Source organism: Gambusia affinis, linkage group LG10 (genome assembly GCF_019740435.1).
Source record: "Gambusia affinis linkage group LG10, SWU_Gaff_1.0, whole genome shotgun sequence".
NCBI lineage: Eukaryota > Metazoa > Chordata > Actinopteri > Cyprinodontiformes > Poeciliidae > Gambusia > Gambusia affinis.
In genome coordinates, this window is record NC_057877.1 from 8,860,205 (window position 1) to 8,882,851 (window position 22,647).

A 22,647-nucleotide genomic window follows, 5' to 3' on the forward strand; every position below is an offset into this window, starting at 1 on the left:
ACACCAGATGTAACGAGATACACAACTTCCAAAGAGTTCATCTTTTCAGTCCTCAGAATGTTTTCCCAGAAGTCTTTATCTTTTTTGTTTTGTTTGTTTTGGGGTTTTTTGCTAGGCAGTGGTTTAAGTCATGGATCTCTACCAAGACAAACTCTTATGGTGGAGGCATGACCTTTGACCTTAACTAAAACAAGTGAGGCCTGCAGTTCTTTGGATGTTGTTGTGGGGTCTTTTGTGACCTTTTGTATGAGTTGGTGCACTCTTGGGGTAATTTTGTTCAGTCAGCCACTCTTAACACTGTTGCATGTGGGGTTTTTTTTGTTGTTGTTGTTGTTTTACCATTTCTGGATAACGGTTCTCACTGCCGTTCGCCGGAGAAGCAAAACTTTGGAGTCCCAAAGCTTTAGGAAGAACTAACTTTTTTAGCTTTTCCAAACTGGGAAATCTCAATTGCTTTTCTCTCTCATTTGTTCCTGAATTTCTCTGGATGTCAGCATGATGTCTAGTGTTGCAGGATCTTTTGGTGTCCTTCACTTTGTCAGGCAGGTGCTATTTAAGTGAGGTATTGATTGAGAACAGGTGTGGCAGAAATTAGGTCCGTGTTTGACTAGAGACAGTGAGCTCAGGTGTGATAAACCACAGCTAAGTAACAGTGCAGGTTTGGAATTTTTTTTCTCTCCCATAATAATGAGCATCTTCATTGAAAAACTGCATTTTGTGTTCTTTTGTGTTGTCTTTGGCTAATATTTCAATGTATTTGATGTTGATGTCCTATTAACCTGCATGTGAAAAACATGCATTAAATGAACTCTACTTTGTGTTGTCCTCTAGTGTTAGCTAATAACGTCAGTATTATTAATATAACACCACATAAAGTGACCTGCATCCTGCAGTGTCAAACGTTGCGCTACATTAGCGTTTGGACTGCAGCCACTCTGCTTTACTGTCGCTTTAACACCGGGCTGTGACCTCTGTGTGTGTGTCCCCTGGGTGTTTAGTGATCAATGAAGTGGCACAGACAGGGAAATTATTCCAAAACAGGCAGAAGTCAGTTGGGACTTCCCCCATGGCTCATGGTTAATACAGTGACAGGTCCCTGAAGCTTCAGTCCTACTCAAACTAGCACCACCTGCAGCACCGAACAAGTTTTTATCTCTTACTGAGAGTCATCTCAGTTCCTCCTCCATGATCGCATTTTCACCTATAGGGGTAACCAACAAATAAGAGTCTGCACACTTCTCTCCAGGTAGAAGTTTGATCCCTGATGTTGCTTTTTCAATTGACCTCAAGTTCTGAACTACTGCGGTGTAGTTGAGGTGCAGATTTTGAGGGAAAGTCCCAGACTGCACCACCACATGGGCATGTGTTTGTGAAAGCCACAGACATGGGCTGGGTGGAAAATGTGAGAACGCAGGTTTGATACACTGAAAAATGCTCAGTAAATAGAAATGCTAAGGGAGAATGTGAAACACTGGTTGCCTGAATGACTCTCGTTTAAGCAGAAATGCACACAGTGTATCAGATCATAAAACAAAAAGTGTTAACAATTTAGTAATAATTAATTTAGTAAATACTATAAAAAATGATAGACTAAAAGCAAAAACTGGAGTTTTCAAATTGTTATTTAACTTATTAAAAGTTGAAAGGTAAACTAGCCAAAAATTTGGAAAAACAACAACAATAACAATAATAACAATAATAATAATAATAATAATAATAATAATAATAATAATAATAATAATAATAATAATAATAATAATAATAATAATAATAATAATAATAATAACGATAATTAATTAATAATTCCCTCTAAATATCTACTTCACTGTGGAGGAATACCAGCCCATTCCTATTAGCGGAACAGTCTTATGAAGTGTTGTCGATGTTCAGGCGGGGTGTGCTCAGAGTGTGTCGTCACTGACGAACTGTCTCACACACACACCCCATTTGGCTGAAGTTTGTCACTTCAGCAGAGGCAGCGCGCAGTCTCCCCGCGGTGAAGCCGTGCCGCTCTGAGTGAAGGAGATGCGTGGAAACAGACGCGATCACGGATAAATCCTCCGACCCGCTCACAGAGGCGCTGAACGTGGCCAGGACGCTGGGATGTGCGTCGCTGGTGAGTCCTAGGGACGGATCCCACCCCTCCGTTTATCGCACTTTTCTTTTAACATTAACATAACACTGTCGCTGTATTAATGATTCAACTTTAAGATATGCTTACAGTAAACATAAAACAAGTACACCATCAAAATCCAATCCTTCTAGATCTAAGTGGTTGCCTTGACTTTCATTTCCCCTCAAATGTTTAGAATCATAAGTGTCTTTGGGCTTGTGCGCCGTTTTTACTGTTCTGTTTTCTGCTATGTGTTTTTAAGAGGAACTAACAGGACCGGCGGCGATGTAAGACTCGTATATGTCGTTTCTGGTGACTTACGTCGATGATGTTCCTCTCATGGTCTGTTACGGTCGTCGCGGTTGCCTTGCTGGTCGTGCAGCAGTGCGCAGGTAAACCCCATAAACGCATGGTAAACATAACTTAACTGTCTGGGGCGTCTCATCTCAATAAATATATATATATACATAAAAAGCATTACACTTATCTAAAGCGTTCTTAAATTTATGGTTCAAACTTTTACATTTGTAATTTGAGTTTTACTCAGTCAGTGGGAAGATTGCTGAGTTAGCTATTGACACCTCCACTAGGAGGCCAGGCCACAAAAGGTCATTGTCAATGAAAGCTGTTTGTTCACAGGGTGTTGTATCCAAAAATAAAGATGGAAAGTTTAGTGGAAGAAGAAGAAAAAGGTACAGTAATAATAATAAAAACCACCGTGAACGGACATTGCATCAATCCCATTTAGTCTGAGAGGTACTCTATGTTTGGTGTCAGAGTTTAGGCACATTTCACACACACAAACACCCTGGGACTTGGTGACTGAAGGAAGACAGACCTTCCAATTTCAGGACAACTGCTCTACCTGCTGTGACACAATAACACCACCAAACAGAGACGGATCGATGACATGGGAGGAAATTGTCAAATGTAGGCAGATATGAACAAGATGTAAAATATAGTTACCTGGGCTAAGTGGATTTTTCTTTTTTGAAGAGAGTAAATTTTGCATTTGATTTAAAAATTAAGAACCCCAGAGAGTGGTGAGGGAGAGCTGAGAGAAAGAAGTTACCAACGCCTGATTTTTATTTTTTTATTTTTTTATCAAGCCCAGAATTAGCGCTGTCTATTGGGAAAATGTTGATCCTTTCCTCGACTGACGAGCTTTATGGAGATGCTAATTTTATCTGGTCGTGACACTTTCCAACACTGACAAAAGTACAAATACCTGCTTTCGAACAGCCTGGTATCACTGCGCCACACAGACCTAAAAACCCACCTGCCACTAGAGTCAAGAGGAAGACGTGAAACTGTAGAGCCAACAGCGCAGACCAGCTGAAGGCTGCCATCAAAGCGGTTTGGGCTTCCTGAGCAGAGCCACAGGCCGCTCCGCATTAATGCAGTAATTCATGCAAAAGAAACCCTGAGCACAGTCGGTCAAAAAGACATTCTAATTTCTTGAGAAGCACTTGTGCAATAGAAGGTGAATGTTTCACCAGGGTTTTCCTGATGTGTCCAAAACGTAGAAGTGCATCCATTCTCCAGAGTCCTCAGGAAATAACGAGCCTCCCTGCTTCCAGGTGAGGCGACGTCCTGTGTGATGTGGTCCAGTGCCGGAGCCGTGGTGCAGCGAGGCTCCAGCTTCGTGGTGTACTGCACCTTCATCCCCGAGTGTAGGACCCAGAGATCCCTGTACATCGACACCAACATCAAATCCACACACGAACGGCTCAACGACACAACCATATTCCTGAGGGTGGAGAACATTATGGAGAAGAGGACATACAGCTGTTCGTCTGACTGCAACCCACCGCTGGACGTCTGCGGACTGGACATCACAGCTGGATGTACGTGGGGCGTTTTATTTGGCTGAGATGTGTCCCTTTATGAAGCGGTTTGATTGCACATGACACAACTGAGTTTGTTTCCTGTTTACATTTGATCTTCTCTGGAAGAACCGCAGAACATGTTCACATAAATCTTTCCTGACCTGAACTGGGGTTAGCTTTAGTAACCTGTTTCTCTTTGCTGCTTGGTGACACACAGTTCATAACAAACCATTAGGAGATTTATTTATTTTTTTTCTGGTTGAAGTAGGGTGGCTGTTTGTTTTCACACATGCAACCAGACAGTTTGATCAACGGAACATTAAAACAGAGAAAAATGATTCTATTAGTCATAAATTAGTGGGTTTTTTTTTTTTTTTAAGACTGCATCCGGTTATGTAAGGATACCCATTCACAATCAATGTTTGTCTCCTTTCCTGTCCAGACCCACCAGATAAGCCCAAAAGCATCTCATGCATCTGCAGGATCCTCAAAAATGGCACCCAGAGTGTGAATTGCTCCTGGGACAGAGGAAGGGACACTTACCTTGACAACAGCTTCGTGGTGCAGTGAGCATGCTCTCTTCCCACGTTATTCTGCTTGTAAACGTTAGAGCTGTGGTGATGTTTTTAGAACTGAAACTTTTCTCTGCGGATCTGCAGGGTTGGAACTGTAAGTGGAAACCAAACGAGACGACTGGTCTATAACGTGTCCGGCAAGGGGACCGAGTTGATTTCTGCCAGTTTCACTTTGCCCAGACCTGTCCAGCTCATGTCGGTGCAGATTCAAGCCCAGAACTCCCTGGGTTCTGTTAATTCCTCCATTGTCAGCTACAACCTCAGTGACATCGGTAAGGCTTTGAGCGCTTGTTGTTAAGGTGCGGCTCTGCACGGATGAATCAGTGTCTAGTCAAGAGAATTCAAAGTCATTTTATTTCCAGAAATTGTTGACTTTTTGCAGCTGATCACCAGCAATCGTTTCCAATCACTCATTCCTCAAACCCCTTTGCACCATAATCCTGTCAATCTTGCTATTACTTTCTGATTGTAACACATCCCATTACTTTGTTCTGATCTGAGCAGTGATGCCCTCGACGCCCGTTGTTCATCAAGTCGAGTGCTCTTCCAGGAACTGCACCATCAAAGTGGAACAGCCTGCGAGGTCTGCGCATCTGCAGGTCGAGTACCGAGAAGAGCGGCAGCGGGACTGGACCACTTATCCAGACTCTGTAAGAAGCTTTAACTCCCCCAACCCTCGACTCTCTGAAAGCCTTCTGGGGGGGCTTTGAGTGAGGCGCAGAAATTGCAAAAGGCAATTTCAGGTCTTTGAATATGTTTGGCTGCTGAATGATCATCTTGCTCTGAGCTTCTGCTGATTCAGAGTTGGAGGCATTTATGAGTCTCTCGGTCGACGTGTGAAGAAGTGAATTTGAGATGACTCACTTGTCTCAGGAATAAGCTGAAATTTTGACCTTTCAGGCTCCTTCGTGCGTTTTGTTCGTCAACACAAGCCCATCATCATCGTATTCAAGTCATTTCAGCTTTTTTTTTTCTTTTTTTTTTCTTTTTGCGTCAAGTAAAAAAAACAAAACCATGACAGATAAAAAGATGTGATAGTGATAGATAACCACAAAGTAGTGCATAATTATTCAGTGGGAGGAGCATTTTTTACACTCAAAAGTCAAAAATTGTTCACTTGTATTTTTCCACAACAGCCAAAGCTGCGAGTCTTTGTTAGTACATTGCTTGTTAGCTCAAGCTCAGTTAGACTGGATGGAGACCACCCTTGCCACAGTTTGACTATTTGACTTTGACTAGGCCATTCTAAAACATAAATGTACTTTCACATAAAGAATGGCATTGTGGTTCTGGCTGTATCTTTGGAGTTATTGCTTTCCTGGAAGATGAACCTTCACCCCAGCCTCAAGTATTTTCCAGCGCCCAATAGGATTTTATTTTCTCCAGGATTGCCGTGAACCTATCATCGTTCACCTGCACCTCAACCCTGACCAGCTGTACCAGCATGATGCTGCCTCTACCATGTTTCAGTGTGCATTTTCAGGGTGTCGATATTTTTACGGAATGGGTTTCAAAGTGCCCCAAAAGAAAAATCACAGCGTGTTGTTTTACAATCTAACCTCGCTTCGAAGGTCTCCTCAAATTCCTTTCTCAAAAAATAAAAAAGCAAAATGTTGAAATGTACTTCAGCTGAACTCAAACAGCTGATCAGATACTTTGCGTGCATCGATCGCCTGCAGGCTGGACTGACGACTTCACTGGAGGCCAAGCACGTCTCCTCCCTGGAGCCCTGCAGCGTGTACGGCTTCAGAGCGCGGTCCAGATTCAGCACCGGCCTGTGGAGCCAGTGGAGCTCAACCGTCTCCAGCGCGACTAAAGAAGAGGGTGAGTGTGAAGCCAATATTGATTTAAAGCTCTGCTCAATCTGGCTGCAGGCTAACCTCTCAGGGACTGTATCAATATAGGCCATCAGATAGTGCAGCAGTGCTTCCTAAAGTCTGGGTTTGTGAGGCAGCTATCAGATCACCACTGACTGACTATCTGCAGGATGCCTTGAAGACCAACAAAGAAGAAGTCTTTTTTTTCTATTTTATCTTGAGAATATAACCGCTTGAGCTGATAAGGTGACCGATGCGCCATGTCCCTGCTGAGATTTTATTGAATTGATGTGGGCGAATTTAGTTTTCACTCGCTCTTGCATCAGGTGAGAGTGAAGGAAGCCAGTGAAGAGGAAAGCTGGGCTTTGTAGGAAATGCAGCAGTGTGTTTTGTAGTTCTGATGGCGTGAAGATATGGAGAGCTCTCTATAAACATGCATGAGCTATGAATACGCAGCAGTGTCATGTCATCAGTTTCCACTTACGGCGAGCGCTAACGATGTTGAGTGAGTGGTTATCGAAAACATCAGCTGCAACGGTTTGTGCTGCCTTCCTGCTTTTATTGATGGGAAAGGTCGTGTGCAGACTTTCACCTTGTGGGCCTGAGTTCATGTAGTTCTCCATCGTTTTTTGTTTTGCTTCCCCCTTGATCCTTCACTGCTAAGGCCAAAATTATTCATACCCTCAGGAGATTTACATATAGTTAATTCTATGTTCAAAATTATTTATCCCATTCTTAGCAATGGCTGGCAAGTCTTTATTCGCCTTTTACAGCAATCATACATGTCTTCGTTCGTATCTTTGACCATTCGTTCTTTGTGAGGAGCTTTGAGGTCGGAAGGCCTCCTTGCCAACACCCTAATCTTTAGCTCAGATTTAAATCAGGACTACAACTGGACCACGTTCAACATGCTAACGTTAGTTGCTAGCTGACCGTTTCCTCGCTTTAGCCGTGTCGTCATCAGGATGAAATGTCCAGTGTTGCCCGAGACGAAGTTTCTCTCCAGACGAATGTTGATGTCATTGTTCAGAATCTTGATTTAGTCTTTTTTTTATTGCCAGCCCCGGTGGGTGAAAAACATCATCAAGTCGTACTGTTACCACCAATGCTTGACCGTAGAGATTGTGTTCTTTGGGTTACATTCATTTTATTTTTACGCCATGTGGAGGACTGCATCATTACGGCCAGACAAATCTATTTTTGTTTCATTTGAGTACGATACTGAACAGAAGGTTGGAAGTCTTCTGAAGACTAAAATACAAAGTTATTATTTGCTATCAAACTATAAGAACATTGCATTTTATAGCAGCAACTTTCCAAGAGGATTTGCACCCATCACGGCGGCTCTGTCAGCGCTGTATGCCTGCGACTTGTTACTCATGCATCTGTTACTCTGTAGTTTTTGCAAACGTCGTGAAGGCAGACAGCACAGATGGACATGAAGCAGGCTAGAGGAGCGTCAAACACAGCTGCCGACTGTGCGAAAGTATCCCTTCCTGTTTTAGCTGCACAGTCATAAACACCTGCTAAAAATAACAATTCATAATAAATTGCCGGACTCAAGAGCAGAAGTGCGATCCATGTTTCATTGTCGTTAATTTGCTAAGCTGCAAATTTTGAAAGCATCAGATTGAATTAAAGTTTAATAAAAAAAATTATATTTCTGAGCTTTCGTCACCAACTAGTGAATGAAACTTATGGGGGAATGTACAACAAAAGAATGTCTTGTAAATTCATAAGTTTAAAGAGAAACATTTATTCAGTATCTATTAAAAACAAAGACTTCAAAAAGTAACTTCTTAATGTTTGGTTTTAAAGCTCCTGCCCAACATCTGGACGTGTGGCTCGCTGCTGGCCCCGACTTCAGATCCATGAGAGTCTACTGGAACGTAAGTGTTGAAAACTACCTGTTTTCGAAATAGGTTTTTCGGTTATTATTAGTAGTGGTATTTTGAAATGGTGTAGGTAAGTTATTGACGTCCTTAAAAAGCAGAGGCGTTTGCACAGAAATAACAAAAAAAAAAAAACAACAACAAAAAAAACCAATAAAAACAAGGCAAATGCAAGTTTGAACTGAACACTTGTAGAAACGAGTCCTGAGGTGCTGGTTGATTTCAGCTCGACAGGAAAAACTAAAAATCTCAGCCTCAGAAAAGAAGTTTGGTTGACCCAGTTCTAGGTATGACAACTTTTTCAAGGACAACGATTTGTTTTAGGCAGAAACACACACACACACACACACAAAATTGCTCTTTGATGTTTTTCACTGCAAAGCCTTAAAAAAACTCCCATGTCTTCAGAATGTTTTTTTTATGTCACAACAACCAACTTTAATGCTGATTATTGAGATGAACATAGAGAAGTAAGCCAGTACCAGGAAGTACAGCACTGTTTTCTATAAATACGTAAATAAATATAAAATATTCTGGCATACATATATTTATCGCTCACAGAGTGAAAAAATTTAGAATCACCTCAAGAGGTGGAAACACATCTCTGCCTTTCGATTTATGTCGACTTTTATTGATTGAATTAATTTATATGTGATGTGTTTTATATCAAGGAAAACCATGGCTTTATTTGGTGGTATTTACTAATTGGATCAGCGAAGAGCAATGGTAATTTTTTATTTTTTTTCTAATAATGACAGACCTCCATATCCAGATGTAGGATATGGACACAAATTGCTTCTAGATACCTAAAAACTATATTGAAAGCCGCTGAAAACATTGGAATTTAATCTTAAAAATTGCCACCAATCTTAAGAGATTCATACCCTTTCTCACGAGAACATGTACATTTTTGTTTTGTCTTGATTGGGTAAATTTGTTTTACTACTGCTGCATCATAAAACTTTATGAATCTGTTTTTAATATTCAGAAGAAGGGGGGAAAAAACATGTTCAGAAGCGTGTGTGCTGTCTGGATTTGGATCCTGTTTCCCCGTCATAAAACGTCCATGTCAGATTTCACTGGAGCCTCATGAGGTTGAGGGTTCTCACATCTCCACTGTTCTCACACTGCTGCATGATCACGGTGTTGTAACCAAAGTAACATTTTCTTTCTGCTTCCCTGCTTTGTTCTGCACAGACTAAAGGTCAAACCTTGACCACATCTTGTGACATCCTCAAGCTCACACACACACACCTAGAGAGAGGGAGAGAGAGATGAACGCCCTTTCGCCAAATGCAGAGTTAAAAACACACACCTAGACTGTTTTAATGTCACACACACACACACACACACGCACACACACACACTCAGGAGTAACTGAAACCTGACAGTAGACGCACCGCAGTTTCAGTTTACTAGAAAAAGAGGAGCTGAACAGAAATGATGTGTCTTACACACTCATCTTGCGGTTTGGGTGAAAATCCTTGGCGACAGTAATCACTCACCGAGGCAAAGAACGCATTCACCTGCAGAGCTCAGAAGATAATATTTTCCAAACGTTTCAGGAGTCCAACATGTCCGTCTGCAGAGGGAGCATCGTTCAGTACACCATCAGAGTGAACAGCGACAACCTGACGGTCGTCACGAACGTCAGCGCTGACTTGAGGAACCGCTCTGTCCCGTTCTGCTCCGACTGCGAAGTGACGGTGCAGGCTGTGAACTCTCAAGGCTCGTCGCCTCCTGCAACCATGACAACGCGCCACACAACAGGTAAAGCCCTGAACACCTTGTCTGATCTTCATCTGATGGTTCTGAAACTAGAGCTTCACTTTTATCACATACATACGTACGTGTGTGTGTGTTTGTGTGTGTCTTTAGCCAAGTCGATTCTTGACGTTCAAGTAACAGTGGGGAACCACACTGTCGCCATCTCCTGGAGGAAAGCTGAAGCTGCACCCGCCTACTATGTGGTGGAGTGGTACCCGGAGGGGCACATGTTGGACGACCTCAGATGGGCCAGACTGGACGGGAATGAAAACTTTGTCACCGTCACGGGTAAGAAGTTAGAGCCGAGTTGCAAAAATCGTATCGGTTGGATTCAGGCATCATTCTGGCTGGATGTTTCCAGAATAGTTGAAATGCTTGACGTAACCCCAATGTACTCGGGGTCCAAAATGTTAATGTTGGCTTGCCTTCTCCTTTCCAAGCCAGTTCTGATGTGTGGAATAAATGTCCTGTTGGCGCACCCAGCTGATGTTTGAACCATCTACATGTTGATTTGAATCAGTGGTGTCTTCTTTTGAGCTTGAAAATGACTTTTTATTTTATTGTATCTGCTCAACAGTGCAGATATGTGCAATAATTTAATGAAACAAACAAAAGAGACTTTTGTACAAGAAGGAAATCATTGCAGATCCGAAGCATACAAAGAGTGTAGCTGTTAAAAGAAAGGCATATTAATTTTGGGAATTTGGACGTGGGCTATTTCTTTCAAGATTAAGATAAATGCTGAAGCCTGGCTAATAAATGACATTCTAAATTTTCTTTCAACATTGTGGTCAAGGGGTGCACAGAGTCTTTCTAAAGGCCACAAACGGCCCCCCGGGGCCTCACTTTGGACGCCCCTGCTTTGAAGCAATCATGAAACGTTGAAAACAGTTTGTTTTCTTCAATATTTAATTCTCTCTGTGCAACACAGAGGTGCTGCTGGCAGCAAAACAAACCCTCAGGATGATGCTGCCACCGCCATTCTTGACAATTGATATTTTCTCAGGTTTGAAAGTCTCAGCTTGACTCAACCAGCAATTTCTTGTCACGTTAACCAGATTGCTCTTACTCTGCAGCCTTTTCACTCCATGTTGAGCTTCATATTTATATGTTTTCTTGCTAATAACAGATTCTAAGCATATATATATATTATTTGCAGATATTAATCCATGGGAGTGCTATGAAGGAGCGGTGTATGCTTTCTACAACCAGAGCTCCGTCAGCAGGACCAGCTTTAAACAGATCGCCACGTTGGAAGCAGGTGGGGTTCAACAGCAGAACTACTGCTTTTACGCCCGAGTTTAAAACCTTAGTCAAAATGGTCACACATGTTTCATGTTGGTAATTTTGACCTAATCGACATCGCTGCTTGCTCGGCTCTGCTGTGTTGCCTGCAGCTCCAGAAATGGGTCCGTCGGTCCAAGACAAGGTGGAGGGGAAAAGGGTGACGGTGTCCTGGACGCAGCTTCGCAGGGCGCAGCGCAGGGGATGCATCACAAAGTTCACCATCTACCTGCAGAACAGCCGAGGAGTCCAGACGCTTTGTAAGGACGATTGACCTGTAAAGTCTCACTAAAGCAGTCGTGCTGCATTATGCCATTTTACTCGTTCTGTTTCACTTTAATGCTCATGACGAAGGGAGATGCAGCTATCCAGTAAACACTCGCATCTTGTTTTGCCACACGAAGAGGATGTGGTTAGGGGTAAAAACACTGTGGTGCCAAAGCTTGTCAGAATGCTGCTGCCAGCCGTGTTTATTTAATAACCGCTTCCTATTCATGGTTATTAGAATCTTAAGTCGTTTTGGCTTTATTAAATCTGCCAGGCAGAGAAATGTTACGAAAATAAGATTTGAGCATTCGGCTGCAGAAAAACTAAAACAAAACGTTGGTTTTTGGCTGACAGACACATGAATAGTTTCCCAGTGAATGTCTCCCTTTGTCCCGACCAGACTCAGCAGAAGGGTCACAGAGGTCGTATCCCATCGAAGGCCTTTCTCCTGATTCCTACAGTTTGTGGATCAGCGCTTCCACTTCGAAAGGAGAAGGTCCTCCCGGTCAGAAGATCAAGTTCTACATCGAGGGTAAACAGATTTCCACATTTACCGGCACTCCTTGTGAAGACGTGCAGCACATTACGATAAATTAAGCTTTTATTCCATTAACATAGTCTTGCACTGAAAACTTTGAGCATCTTCTTATCTGCCATTTGCATCGTCTGATCTTTAAACCGACTGTGGTGACAGTTCTGACTCTTCTTGCTGATTTGATTGGCGCACGGTGTAACGCTTCATCCTGCTGCTGTTGCAGAAGACGACCATCTCTCCCCTGTGCTGATGTGTGCATTCGTCACCATGATGGTTCTGTTTACTCTGTGTCTGTGGAAGAGCTCAGCAGTAAAGCATAGGTATGTATGTGACCCCCTGGGGCTTAGCAGCACCACACAATGCAGTTGCACCTGCAGCAGCTTGCTGCAGGTTCTAAAATGACAAAATGACACAGATACTTTGTGTATCTGTACACAAAGTAGCATATTTTTGAGAAGTGATCTTTCTTATTATAGCCCATCAACATATCACTCACTCACTCACTCTTTGGTTACCTAGCAACAATCTGCTGAGTAACTGGCGCAGCAGCAGTTTCAAGTTTTTCCTTTAAACTGCTTAAAAATAAAAATAATAATAAATAAATAAACAGCATGGAGTGAAAACTGTGGATGAACCAAAGCAAGAAACTAATCAATAGTTATCCATATCAACCGATATGAAATGCTTATGCTGTGATTTGTTTTTCAGCCATTTTGTCAGCTCTAGGTCTATCCAAAGACTTTCAATGAAATTCCAGTCAGCACTCTGGAAAGGTCTCTCCAAAACCTTAAAATTAGCCGGATGTAAAGAATACTTTCAATCTAAATCTAGGGCTATAATTAATTTCAGGCTTCATTGCATGAATGACTTCCGAGAACTGCTGAGTAACAGTTTTCCATACCTCAGGTTCAAAGAGATTTTCCAGTGTCTGATGCCTGATGTTGTGCCAGACCCTGCAAACAGCAAGTGGGCAAAAGAGTGCACCAAAGACAAGGTAAAAATGTAGAAAACTTTAACGGATCAGCCACTGGTCAAACCCGCCGCAGTTCCGATTTGACCCTCTTCGTCCTCCTCCTCTCCGTTCAGGGCAAGATGAACCTGCATCTCCCGTCTCACAACTCCAGTTTCGCTGACCCGGAAGAAGAGACCATCCTGGTGGACGTGGAGGAGCTCTGCAGGCGGATGGGGGACTCCTCCTCGCCCAGGAGCGACCGCTCGGCGTTCCCTCCTGAGAGCTGCGAGGGCCAAGGGACCGAGCTGTCGGTTCTGCTCTATCCTCCTCTGACCACCTACATCAAAAGCCTCTCGCACGACTCGGACAGCTCCGGCCACACGCAGACCTCCCTGGACACGAACACGACCGTCGACTACATCTCGTCCCACGGGCAGGACAATCTGGACAACTACGACCAGGAGGATGAGGAGGAGTTTCCAGGGATGCAGTTTTTCCCCAGCCTCAGCATCCTCATGGAGCCCGGGGGCTTTGGAGGGAAGCTGACCTTGGACGCAGTGAAAATCGACTGCGGTGACTTCTTTCAGAATGCTTAGAGCGACACGCCGAGCGAGCCTCTCCAAATTCAACTCTCATCCGAGATGTGCATGAACTACCTCCTTTGCTTTTAGAAATCACAAAGAACTGCCTCTCTGCGAGCCAAGCTTCAGTTCAGCAGAAATCCTCTCTGGCATTACAATTGTTTTCCAATGGAACGTCGATGGACACACTAAGCAGAACTGAAAGGAAGAGACATGAGGAATTTTCCTATGGTCTAATCTCGAAAAGGCAGATTTGACTTCTCTTAGTAGGAGACGGTATCATAACGGCATCATCGTCCATCATAAACTTTAGGATCTACGCCTATTCTTCCTGGTACATGAGCAGATGTCTTCTATTTAAAAAAAGTCTACATGTATATTAATTGCTATGCTATTCATTCTACCTCAATGTGGATGCAAATTTGATCAAATTAAAACTGAATCCTTTGTTTGATTTGTCTGACTAAAATTATTATGAGCACAGTAAAACCTTTGGAAGTTTTTAAGATTTTCATTCAGGTTTCAGAGCTGAATGTCGAACACACACACTGCAAAAACAAAGTATTTTTGGTCTAGTTTCTAGTGCAAATATCTTGAATACACTTGAAATAAAACAGAACTAAATCACTCTGTTTCGTTATACTGAAAGTAATTTTTCAGCACAACATAGCAGCTTGTTCTAAGTCAATAATTTCTTAATACTGATAAAAAAAAAAGTCAATTACTTCACTAATAGCTGGTACTTTTCCATTACTATTAGGCGTTATTGACTTAAAACAACCTCCCATATTGTACTGAAAAGTTACTTGCGATTTAGTTTTATCTTTATTTCAATTGTATTCAAGATATTTGCACTAGAAACCCAGACCAAACCATTTTGGTGAGGTTTAGTGTTTTTGTAATGTAAAAAAAAGCAGAGTTTCACATCAACATAAAAACGTGTATTTGGACAACTTAGGTCAGTTTGACCAAAACTGTTTGAGTTTTGGTCAAACTTTGTCTCGACAGTTTGACAAAGACAAACTGTCGAGTTCACTTCCCACTATACTCGCAAAAGTACAGTAAAAGTAAAACTAGAGTAGAGAACTGTTTTGTTTTTACAATGCATCAATGCTCAGTTAGAAGTTAATGTGCCACATCCACACTTCACTATGATCCCTTCATTGCCTAGTTTGCTACTTATGATGGCAGCTTGACAATGCAACATGTCACCGAGACACAAACGTCCCACACGTTTCCCACTGGAAAAAAAACAACGTGACACAACCCCAGGAAGCAGTTCTACCCAATGGACTGAATTTCATCACCTCTCCACAAGAAATACCTGTTAAGGTGCTTTTAACTGCAACTGAGTCAACCACGCGGAACAACAGCATAGCAGAGGAAGAGCAACTTGGTTACAACTCTCTCCAGGTCTAAACGTCTTCCTCCTAAGCTCAAATTGTAGAAAAGGATTGTAGTATTCTTCAAAATTGACCTAAAAACCCCTCACAATCTTGCCAATACCGCAAGTAATGTAGTTGAAACAAATCACGTGTCGGCTTTGTGGGGGTTTTAAGTGACGACGACCCAAACATGCAGGTTCAGTGACTCATGTAGCTCATTCTTGTGAGCGTAACTTACAGGTGTGATGTTTCCAACCCACGTTTAGAACTGAAAAAGCCTTTTGAATGGAAGGTGAAACATCTTAAAATAACAAGACATGAAGTCAAGCTGTCAAATCCCCCACGCCCTCCTAAAATCACTATATTACTGAGAACAGAACTGGGACGTGACATAACTAGCACGTCGCTGGAAAAACTAGAGAAATACTCCAAAGTTAGCTTGTAAAAGTGTAGCAATGTGACACTGAAATAATGTTTCTCACCACAGTATTGGTAGGCACTGGGCCGGACTTTAAAAAGAGCTTACAGGGGCAGTAGCCCAGGGCTCCAGTTTTTGGGGGCCCCAAAGACTTTTTTTGTAATGACTGCAAAAAGAAAAAAATGATATCTGGTTATATAAGTTTTACATAAAGCGTATATACTTTATTTAAAACTTATAGGCCTACATCAAGTGAAATGTATTAAAAATTTGGGATTTTTATTAACTATAAAATATTTGAAAATTAAGAAGATATAGTAATTTTGGGGATGGGGGGCCAACATGTAGCTGGTGTCCAGGCAGACTTATTAAATCTACCATGCACCAATTAATGATTATATATTAATTTGTTGTAATTTTTATTAGTAAAAGAAAGATTCTTTAGTGGACAGGGCCCCCAAACTGGTTCCAGCCCAGGGGCCCCAGGTAGGCACCGCCTTTAAAACTGATCTGAGCAAAAACAGCAAAGGTTTTGATAGCTTGAGTGGAAGACGCCAGACAAATAAATCAGGTGAATCTCATCAGGAAGCAGGTCTGGACATTTGCAAATATGTCTAGAGCAACAGTTTGTAACCCCCGATGACAACAGGACAAGAAAAAGCTTTTTGTTGACCACCTTTATTTACCGACAGAGGTCTAATAGCAGGGCTAGAATTCACACATTTGTAGAGCAATTCAGTTGTTCCACACTATGGACAACTGTATTTCTTTCAGAGCAATTATGCAGTGATGCCATCGTGGAAACTACAGAGCAAGTCACCAGCAGATGAAAAACATTCAGCACAGACTGAAAGGAACCCGAGGTCGAGCAGAGTTTATATCTGTGGAAGGACGCTGAGTGGAGTGTGTAAACGAGAGGCTCGGAGGTTTTCCAGCGGACTCCGGTCACATCTCAGCTGTTGGGGAGGGAAAGGAAAGAAACGCCTCTCCTCGTCACTCAGAACTAAGAGGAAGGCAGCAACTGACTCGCACGTGGCTGATGATGACCTAAGATGAAATGAGGGTGGGAGGAAGAAACGTCTGAAGATTATACCTTCCGATACGAGCAAATCCAAAACGCATTGGACACAGCCCTTTTTCGACTGAACCGAGGTTAGAATTTGGGATGCGTTTCCAAAACTTTACGAGCTTTTAAGAACGTTTCAGTAAAAAATGAAAAGTCCAGATCGCGTGCCTTTCCACGTACATTTCCAATGTAGGCAGCATCTCCTTCAAATACCAGTGGGGTTTTTTTTATGTGCACCATGTGAAATACAGTCTCTGAAAGAATTTATGAAAATATTTGATTTACAGGCTGAAGATCATATAAGAATAGACCTCCTCTATAAAATATAAAACAATATCTCCATGCTAAAGTAAGGGGGGACCCATAAATCTCAATGAGTGGAGCTGTAACTTCTGAAACAGCCAGGTGAGGCGGAGCTCCAGCGGCGCCCGCTTTAAAGCAAACAAGCAACAGCACTCACCACGCCAAAAGATATTCTTATGCCTACATTTCAAAATGCATATTTTCAAGCAGCAATTACAAAACTTTATTAATGGACAATGCATAACCTCTGAAAAAAATACTGTATGAAAACATCCCTGCTACTTTGTTTCAAAGTACAAAACCTCTACCAATAAGTTGCTCCAGAGTAGCAAGAAGTCCTTTTGTTTTTGTGTTTTTTTTTTGTTAATATCTTTTTGTTTTTTTTTCCACCTTTGTTTTGTTTTTATTGAATAAAACTCAGTCCTCACAGAGTGTCATAGCTATGACAGTCTTCGCCATCATTTGACTTTGCTGAAGGATCCAGGAACATGCAAGCCTCGTAGTGGAGGTGCTCAGGAGGCTCCTGAAGGCCTGAGGGGGTTTCGACAGCCGGAGCTTAAGCCAGGGCTGGGAAGGCCTCGGGGTCGTCCACGTTCGGCACAGACGTAGATGACTGCAAGCCAAGAGCGAGCAGAGAACACAGTTAGGATGGGAATTTACTAAACGGCTGACAAGCAGCAGCTTTGCTCCAGATTATTTACCCTTTCAGTCCTTCCTCCGCGTGCCGGCCTGGTGGGCTCGGCGCGCTCGGCACGTTCCCCGCGCCCGCGGCCTCCCCGGCCGCCGCGAGGTCCTCCGCGCCCGCGGCCAGGACGGCCAAGGTCTCCGAAGTTTATCTCCAGCTGGGACGTGATGTCGTTGGCTGGTTTCCGGAAGTGGTGCTCCTCGTCACCCTGAATTACAAAAAACAAAGAGGGTTTTATTAATTAGAAGTGTGCTTTCCGCAGCCCTAACCCAACATACAGGTTTAGATTGAGCCGCTGAATGCAGCGGGAAACATTTTACCTTGGAATCATCGATGTCAAGCTCAGTCAGATCACTTTTCTTGTCCTGTGTTAAGAGAAGTTCAGAATATAATCATCACATCAGAAAAAAAACAAACATAAAGAGTGTACTAAAATGTTAGACATGACAGCTAGTCTGACGAATATGTACAGCGACAACGCATTAGGGAAGCATATTTATTGTACTATTTATCACGATAAATTTATTAATGTGATCAGAAATCTGATTTATTGTCATAAATTTCAATTAACGATATTTAAAACTCCCCAAAACTGTCTGTATTGTCAGGACTGCTAGTTTTACTATTTTTTCCACAGTTCAATTAAAGTTTTGATAAACATCATTAAATGTGGAAAATATGATTAAATGTAATTACTGTGTGCAGTTTAGTGATACAAATCACACTTCTTTATGTGACTGGTGTCCCATCACAAATGAGAATGTTTTTCAAGAACATTATTTGTTCTTGTGAGGATATGATTGCTGTCACAGCCATAAAGTTACCTAAAGGCTAACTAGCAGCAGCCTTGCTCCAGATTATTTACCAGGTCAGTTCTTCCTCTGCGTGCCGGCCTGGTTGTCTCGCCGCACTCCCAAGTTCTTATCGTCACTTTTACCGTTATCATATTACTACAAAATATTGTGATAAAACTACGTTCCTGTCACCCACCCCTACAATGAACTCTTCTTTCTCCTACACACTTTGGCATTTTGAGATTTTCCTGAAGCCCAATTTCACCTCCTCTCATCTGTTTTGTAGCACAACTAATAAACCATCTAATGTCAGCTTGTTCTACTAGTCTTAGTGTCATAACAAAGCAGTGAATAGATACAATCTTGTTCACTCTTAACTAAGAATGTTTCATAAAAATAATTACATTTATTGAGCATTAAGCTAAAAATAAATAGTAAACATAACCTAACTACAGCGCTAATATCCAGCATTGTGTTTAGTTTCAAGTCGTGCCTGGATGCTTATACTGACTTCAGAAACATATCTAAACAGTACTTGCCTCTGTTAAAATGTGAGGTGGGATTTAGGAGCTTTGGGAAACGCCTCACCTCAGCCTTGGACTTGTGCAGCACAAATCCTTTGTTCCAGTCAGCGCCCTCGTTGGCCTTGCGGATGTTGAACTCGACCTTGGCCCGCTCTTTGTCCTGCATGGCCTTCCATTCGTCCAGAGTCATCTCCTTAGGACCTTCTTCCTTCTGTTCTTCAACCTCATTCTCCCTTCAACACACACAAACGCAAAGGCATGTTAGCATGGGCATGTTTAGCATCGGTGTCTTTAGTTCCACGTTGTCTTCTTTCATTGGAACAACAACTTACTTGTTCTCAGAGTCGGCGGGTGGATGCTCCTCTCCTTCAGGGTTCTCCTCGGTGACGTTAGACTGGTCGAGCTCACTGCGGAGAAAAGAGAATAAAACCTCAGTATCCTGCATTGTTACGGCTCTGACTTCCTTGGAAACTAGAAACATTTAAAGATTTTGTATCTGTCTTTTGAAAGCACTCACTTCAGTTCATCTTTAACTGTGCCCCAGTTGTGAGATCCACTCCCACCACGCTTGTCCTCACCTTTCAGACTACTGGAGAGGGAAAGAAAACCCCCCCGAAACATCAATCATGATAAAAACACACACGCAACATGAACGCAAACATCTTGAGCACAAACGATTCGGGTTTAATTCGGACCATGAAGGGGTTCAAAGGAACACTTACGATCGGTCGCTGCCACTGTGTCTGTCGAATTCCCGTTTTCCTCTGGAGTCGAATCCGTCGCTGCGGCCCATGCCGCGGCCTCTTCCGCCGCGACCTCCCCTGCCGCCACCGCGACCCCTCATTGGCCTATCACCAACAGGCCTGAGAAGAAAAAAAAAAGAAAAAAAGTCAACCATTTTAAGAAAAAGCAAGTAATTATGGGGATTTGTATTTAAACTTGCCATTAATATTTAGTTTTGTGGAAAGAAATGACATTTTGTTTCTTATCTGCTACATATCTAAGTTTTCTAAATGTTCATGCCTTTCTAGATCTTATCTCAATAGGAATAACTTTAAATGACAAATTATGTTGTTACTAAGATATTATTTGAAGATCATTTTTTTCTAAGAGAGATAAAACAAGTTCCTTGTTAGAAGCTGTAGTTATAAAACCAACAGAAAACCTAAGAAAAACAAGATTAAACCCATTTATGCACATTTCCCTAACCTTCTCCTGATCTGTAATAAACATCTATTTTATGAATTTCAGACACAGTGATGTGAAGTCCTGATTTATTGGTAATGTCGAAATATAGAAATACATAGCATGCATGTTAAAATCACATTAGTTGTGTAAACATGCATAACGGAGATTTTTAGATGAGACAAGTGGGGGTAGGATTTAATAAGCTCCATTTCAAACTGGATATGAAAATGTTATTACACTATATTTTGTTTTCTCTGACATTTTACATGTTTAAAATGATAATAAAGATAACTAATAAAAATTTTTATGTAATTACCTTAAAAGAAATAAAAAATACTGTAGCTGAAGTATCAGTTTTGGACTCCCTCTAGTTATGGTTCATGTGCCAGGTTGGTATGTTATCAGTCCAAACTCACTTCTCCACGGAGAACTCGCCACCCTCGGGTTTCTCTGCGGCTTCGCCAACAGGTCGCTCGAAGCGGCGCGGCGGCCGCCTGTCCACTGGCCGTCTGTCTGCGGGGGGCCGTCCGTCTCCCTGTCCGCCCTGAGGTCTGGAGCCTTCGCCCTCTGGTTTTCTACCCATTCTCCTCATGCCAGCACCTAGGAATTGAAATAACAATTTTTAAAAGATGACCTGCAGCACTGCTGGATCTACAACCGATGCCGAGTCAGGAGACAAGAAAAAGAAACAACATTGTTCTGCACAAGTGGAGCAAATAATTCCAATTAATGTGGTCAATGAAGACGAGGAGAGGCAGGGGTGCGTGTGGTTGTTGGCAAGTCAGTGACTTTGGATTTCTCCGAAAAGATTATTTCTCAGCCATAACGTGAGTTTCATAATTTACCTTTCATTTGTGATAAAGTTACCTCACCAGATCTACTGGGATTACTGGTGACCCAGTTATTTTTTTTTCCCTTACTTGTGTCAGAGCCACCAGCCCAGTGTAACACAAGTCCCTCCCATTGACTAATTCGCCTGATCCAGAAATAGATCCGCTCCACTACACCACAGCAGCAGCTGGTGGAACCACCATCAATGCACCTGTCTCATCCTCTCTCTCAGGCAGATAAATATGATCCTACTTGCCAGCTAGATGTGATGAAAACTCAATTACGCAGAATTTATTTTTTTTAAATCTGATTCAGTCTAAGCTTTGAAGGCAGCACCATTTCACCTTAAAGTCACGACGTACTTGCGCTGGGCAAAAACCCGGTGATACAAAAACGATTTATCGTGTAGGTATGCGATTTGTTGCAAATCGACCGCGTGCGAAGTGTTTATTGTGCGCCAATAGGAAGTAAGACTGTGGAGGCTGTGCCTTAACACACCCTACAGCCACGAGGTTCAGCTCCGCCGGGGCGGACAGATCCGCATGTCAGTAGAGAAATCCGCCAAAACAAAAACCCCAACTGAAGCTCACACCTATCCTCTCTACACGTGTTACTGCCCTCTCACATGTCCCAGAGATTTTTTTTCAGCAAATTTTAAACTTTAACCAATAATTACTCGGTTTTTAAATGATTCTCGATTTATGGAGCAACAAGTAGTTTGGCTTCGAGTGGCTCCTGAGCAGAGCTAACGATTTAACTGGAGCATGCTGTTAGTTAGGCTCTCTGTTCAACCAGGCCCCTGCGGGCGTAAAGCTAAAACTAGCTGGGCCGCAAAATGTTTATCTTTGAATCGCACCAATCTCGCGGCCCCTGCCGTAAATTATGTTTGGGTAAAAATCGTTGTTCGTGCAAATGTCATTTATCTTAGGGCACTAAAATAGCGAGTAAGCCGACCTCATGTCACTGAGCCCGGTTATAACGGCTAGCTGGTAACCGAGCAACTTAGCCTGTTAGCTTAAATTTCTAGGCTGCTCTTTTGACTAATTGGAGCCTAAAACGTGCATTAAATATTACCATCTTTCTTAAGTGGAACTGGAGCCTGGGTTTCCTCCTTCTTATCAGCCAGCGGGATTTTTCTGTCTTTTTGGGACTCCTTCTTGGGCTGCTTGGCAGCCTGTGCTGCAGTCTTGGCGGCACCAGGAGCTGCAGCCTCCTTCTTCTTCTTAACTTCGGCTTGCTTCAGCAGCTCGAACGGATCCGACTCGTCGTCAAATAACTGGTCGAACCGATTGGTTATGGCACAGCCAAAACCTTCTTGCATTTGTCCGGGCATGATGGCGCCCCTTCAGCAGGATTTTCCTCCGATTCTACGAGGCTTGGTGCGAGCACTTCGCTAGATGAAGCCACAAGATGGCTGGGAAAGGACCGTCTTCTCTTCCGGCACGGTAGACATCCGGGACCTCGGAGTTTGCGCGGGTGGGTTGTGTAGTTTCCGTGGAAACCCGTAGCCATGATAGCAGCGAGGAAGTAGATGAAAGAAAAACTCAATTACCCACAATGCAACTGCTTTGAATCGCTTTGGAAGGAAAGCATGGTCGCCCTGGTCTGCACTCTGTTGTTGTTTTGACTTTTAGGAAAGAACTATTTAGTTAACAGGAGTGCTTTTCTCACCAGTTTGTCGATTTTAAAACTTACATTAGCAGATAACCTGCTAGTTGTTTAATAAAATAAAGACCACAGAGGAAGAAATATCTTGATATTAGGGGTTAATTTGTTTTTCAAAAGGACAGGAAATTAGTTGGGCCTAATTATTTATTAAGTTCACAAGAAATTACCCCAGA

General features: G+C 42.5%; 2 protein-coding genes across 6 annotated transcripts; one reads left to right on the top strand and one right to left on the bottom strand.

The window, feature by feature from the left end:
• The first annotated feature begins 605 nt into the window (after positions 1-605).
• On the top strand, positions 606-14,066 carry il12rb2 (interleukin 12 receptor, beta 2a). Of its 2 annotated transcripts, none has more exons than XM_044129049.1 (17): positions 606-658; positions 1,971-2,116; positions 2,376-2,505; positions 3,694-3,960; positions 4,385-4,508; positions 4,602-4,789; positions 5,022-5,167; positions 6,197-6,341; positions 8,153-8,223; positions 9,792-9,996; positions 10,105-10,281; positions 11,153-11,254; positions 11,391-11,537; positions 11,945-12,076; positions 12,303-12,399; positions 12,986-13,073; positions 13,166-14,066. In XM_044129049.1, the coding sequence occupies exons 3-17, from the start codon at positions 2,439-2,441 to the stop codon at positions 13,625-13,627; spliced, it is 2,418 nt and encodes an 805-aa protein (XP_043984984.1). In that variant the 5' UTR covers positions 606-658; positions 1,971-2,116; positions 2,376-2,438; the 3' UTR covers positions 13,628-14,066. The 2 variants fall into 2 exon arrangements, with proteins under 2 accessions (XP_043984984.1, XP_043984985.1); XM_044129050.1 differs by having other exon boundaries at positions 640-658; positions 1,974-2,116.
• A 2,011-nt stretch (positions 14,067-16,077) lies between these two features.
• serbp1a (SERPINE1 mRNA binding protein 1a) lies at positions 16,078-22,293 on the bottom strand. 4 transcript variants are annotated; one of them, XM_044129054.1, is made up of 9 exons: positions 21,881-22,293; positions 20,392-20,575; positions 19,510-19,650; positions 19,305-19,373; positions 19,120-19,194; positions 18,852-19,020; positions 17,790-17,834; positions 17,486-17,677; positions 16,078-17,397 (listed from the first exon to the last, which is right to left on the bottom strand). In XM_044129054.1, exons 1-9 carry the CDS (start codon positions 22,137-22,139, stop codon positions 17,341-17,343), a joined length of 1,191 nt encoding a protein of 396 aa, XP_043984989.1. In that variant the 5' UTR covers positions 22,140-22,293; the 3' UTR covers positions 16,078-17,340. The 4 variants fall into 4 exon arrangements, with proteins under 4 accessions (XP_043984989.1, XP_043984987.1, XP_043984986.1 ...); XM_044129052.1 differs by having other exon boundaries at positions 19,305-19,376; XM_044129051.1 differs by having other exon boundaries at positions 18,852-19,023; positions 19,305-19,376.
• Positions 22,294-22,647: the final 354 nt, after the last annotated feature.